At 35.0% G+C, this 4,084-nt stretch overlaps 1 protein-coding gene across 1 annotated transcript in view; it reads right to left on the bottom strand.

Moving 5' to 3' along the window:
• Nucleotides 1–4,084, bottom strand: part of LOC101850398 (tetraspanin-15) — a 50,896-nt gene that overhangs the window by 42,082 nt on the left and 4,730 nt on the right. The window contains exons 2-3 of the mRNA XM_005092275.3: nucleotides 1,005–1,190; nucleotides 71–145 (exon numbers count right to left, since the gene is read on the bottom strand). Coding sequence (XP_005092332.1) covers nucleotides 71–145; nucleotides 1,005–1,190 — 261 coding nt within the window. The remainder of the gene's footprint in view (nucleotides 1–70; nucleotides 146–1,004; nucleotides 1,191–4,084) is intronic.

Genomic DNA, 4,084 nt, shown 5'->3' with positions numbered 1-4,084 from the left:
AGGGAGAGAGAGAGAGACAGAGAGAGAGAGAGAGAGAGAGAGTGAGAGAGAGAGCCAAGCAGGGTCATACCTGTTCCCGGTAGATGAATGCAATAATCCCAATCGTCACTTGCAACAGGAAGCAAACCACGGTGGTTACCAAAAACTGAAAAACCAAACAAATTTAATTAAATAGTAGCTTTTTGTATTGTGAGGGTATAATACTCCCTTTAACACCGACAGCTTGGAATGCCGTAAACTATTAAGTAGGAAAAAAAAAAAAAACTAACACCATTTACACAATAATCTTATTTTGCTTTTCAGGTAATCTACATGATAATATACATTTCATCTACTTCACATTCATTATACAGACAAAAAGAGAATACCTGAAGACTTTAAAATAAAGAATGAGAGGAGAAAAAAAGTTCAGCTACTAAAAAGGCATAAAGACACCAGAAAGCGTGACATAGCCTTAATAATGAACAACTTCAGAACCTGCAAAAAATTGCGGGCAATAAAACATAGCTGCACCTAATACTGTCATAGGAGATATGAACAGGGAATACATTTATTAAATACACGCATTATTTGATTGCAAAAAGGGTATAAAACAAAACCATGCCAATTCAGTACTCTGCCGTAATCCGACAAAACATCTTTTTTTTCATTTTGGCATCAATTTTTTTATTTGCTAAATTGAAAGCCTGATCAGTAACCCAACATATGTAAAAAAAACAAAAACAACCCAACCAAACAAAGTGAAATTGTGACTTTTTTTTTTTACATAAATAAGAATTCAAATTTCAGAAGAATGCAGAGTTCAGAGAGTTTGAAGTAAAAAAAAAATCACTTAGCCCCAAGATACCAAGACAAAAATTCTAGAGTTTGATAAAAAAAATTAATTAAAAAACCCCATCAGATATAACTGTTTGTACCATGTTTTGGAGGTCAAAGTGGCCCAAAATACACATTGACATGGAGCCCTAGGTTTGAGACTGGCACACAAGATGTTTTTCACGTACCACTTTCAGCAAACAAGGTTTCTCCATGATGGTACCAACCATGCCGCACAAAGCATTAATTGCGATGATGAGACCAACGGCAATCAACATGGCAGTGGGGACGGCCAGTCGGTTGTTTACAGGTTCAATGCGATCCCTGTGCATCTCCACAAGCACTCCAATAGCCATTAGAATGATGCCAACAAACTGGAAAATATATGATAAGACATCAGCTACATAGCAGTATCAAAACAAAATTTTAAGAAGCTTGATAAGACAAAACATCAATTTTTTCAACATTCCACTTAAAGAAGTTGACAGTTTCTGCAACATAAAATATTAATAGTTATACGACCTAAGATATAATGATGGTAGAAAGTGGAAAAAGACAGAAATTCTGGAAGTCCAGAACATTTTATTAATGTAAACAAATATGGTTTGAAAAATATTTGGTGTGAAAATGAAGCTTAAATATATATTTTTTTTAACAATTAAAAGTAAAAGTTACAGAGCTATATAATCGGTGCTAAAAAAACAAACATGAGCACACAGATGAAAACAATTTGACACAATTTTTATACACTAGGCAGTCAGGAATGCCACTGGACTTTTGTAAAAATAGTTGACAATTTTTTTCCAGACTAGATTTAGCACGTGACAAAGCAATGAAAGCAACAACACATTATATTCAGTTCAATAATAAAACAAAGTTCCAAAATGGATGATGCCCAAAATAAAAGAACAAAAACCCGGAAAAAAGGCATCCCTGGGCACTGTCTTCTGAAAAAAAAAACACTTCGAAAAAACAAATTTTAAAAAATATATTACCGTGTTCTCCGAAAAAGAACATGGACATCCGTAGACTAAAAAAAGTTGTTTTTTTCGCTGACCAGGTTTTAGGCAACTTTGAAGAGTCACAACTCAATTCTTACCCTACGCTCTCCTTGATATGATGAAGATAGAGAAACCCTTACTTAAAAAACAAAAATCAAACAAAAATGTGCGTATTGTTTTGTTTTGAGTGCTGTTGAAACCAAAAGGTCTTGAATGAAAGTGAATTTTTACTAAGCAGCATTGTGCTTTTGAAACAATGAAACTGCACCAGTTGCAATGCTGCAAGTGACGGTAAAGAATAAGCATGAATGGGTCAGCTGTTATAAGACAATTGGATACTCTGACCATATGAAAGGAGCAAGTGATTGTACTACTTGAAAACCACTTACAGATGCACTGCTTGGCAGAGATAACGAGCATGCCTAAAAAAATATTCCGTGTAAATGGACATGGAGTGTATAGATTTCATAATCTGCTAATCTACACAGTACATCAGCCTCTCTTCCTTCCCTCTACCTGCACAAAGTAATGCAACCCAGATAAACTAATTGCCCTGAGCTCAAACTAGGTTCTTTGGCAGGTTTCTAGTTTCAGAATGGGTTCTTAGGCGTGCAAATTATTGAGAAAAAAAAATATTATGCTGAAACTGAAAAGGCAGTTTCTACGTACTGGGCTCTTATGCAGATTTTAAATTAAAGTCATCTATATTTTAGATTATCTATACACACACAATGGGGATAAAGAATGATTATTCATAATGAATGCAAACAGGTAACATGACCAGTCATCTGTTTTGGTTGATTATGTGGAAAAAGGACTACAACCATTTCTTGTGTCATGATGCTGTGAAAATTGGTGCACGTCAGTTCTTGGGCATGTTATTTCCAAAGCTTGAGTGTCCTTGGGAACTGCAAATTTTCATTTTTTGTGCCTTTCATCAACATTTTTCATTAAACAGTATGCAGGAATATATTCTTTAATGGATAAAAGGTGTTGAGCCAAAAAATTTTTAATCTATAAAAAGTGCCCAACGGAAGGAAAAATGTCAGTTTTTTCGATTTCATTTATTAATTTGACAAGCCCCTGGTTCCACCACACTAAGACACATTTGGTGTTTAAAGAACTACTAAACAAGCTAAGGCTCAAACAATTTTTACAGCCACTGATATGAATACACCTTTAATTTGTGGTTTTGCCACTGACTAGGCAGTGTTGTCCTCACAGAAATTAAGAAAATGACTGGGATCGTCAAGATGTATGGACGGGGGTTAAAGTGTTAAAAAAACAAACGACTGATTTTAAAGTTTTCAGTTGACTTTTAATTTTTGACTTGGAGAAGACTGAAAGATAAAGAAAAAATTTAGATCAAGAAGAGATATAAAATTTCCTTTTGTTTGAGAGACAGCATAAAAAATTGCTTTCAGCTTTTACCACTTTGCTTCCTATCAGTGGCTCACACAAAAGCACACCATTCATGAATATTACCTGGAGCAGCAGGGAGAGCAAAATTATAACCCTTTTTAAATGCTTCACCTGGAACTCTTCTAGGTCTGCTGAGATTGTTGATCATGTCTCATACGCATGGATTTATTAATTCCAAGAATACTTCGCAGTATTTCTCAAAATGGTCAAATATAGTTAAAATTAATTAAACCCAGTTATGTTTACACTAATACCTTTGAGCCAGAACTGGAGATTGCCAATACCTCAGCTACAGAATGGTTGAGATGACCCATGGACAGGAGACATACTATAATGTGAGGCAGCGTGGTGAAATCAGGTGCTTGTCAAAACAATGAAATCTGAAGAAACCATTTTTCTGATGGTGAGGCAGTTTTGTCGAACTTTTGTTTTTAGGCTCAACACTTTTAATGTCCACTTAGGAACATGTGAAAGTATTTTACTGTAAAACGATTTAAGGCATATACAACAATTTTCAGTTTCTATGGGCTCTCAACAGCTATGAAAATAACCAAACATTGGCAGTCATTTCCTAACTAATTTTACCCCTGAAACTAAGTGATCCTCACCTCCTTCAATCTCAAATCTTGACTTGTATCATAAAGATAAATTTTATGGGTTGGATTTTTTTCATCAAAAGCAAGACAAATGAACAAGCATTAAGAATTAAGATAATACGGTCAAACTCCACATGCTAAAAAATTGATGAGCGCCTGAATCCATCACCAGAGCTGGTAGTAACGGAGTACAAGTACTCCGGTACTTGTACTTACGTTACAATTTTCGGTACTTTTACTGTACTCCGG

The sequence above is a fragment of the Aplysia californica genome, unplaced genomic scaffold, assembly GCF_000002075.1.
Source record: "Aplysia californica isolate F4 #8 unplaced genomic scaffold, AplCal3.0 scaffold00043, whole genome shotgun sequence".
Lineage (NCBI taxonomy): Eukaryota > Metazoa > Mollusca > Gastropoda > Aplysiida > Aplysiidae > Aplysia > Aplysia californica.
The sequence above is the reverse complement of the archived record's forward strand: the minus strand, read 5'-3'. Positions and strand labels throughout refer to the sequence as shown.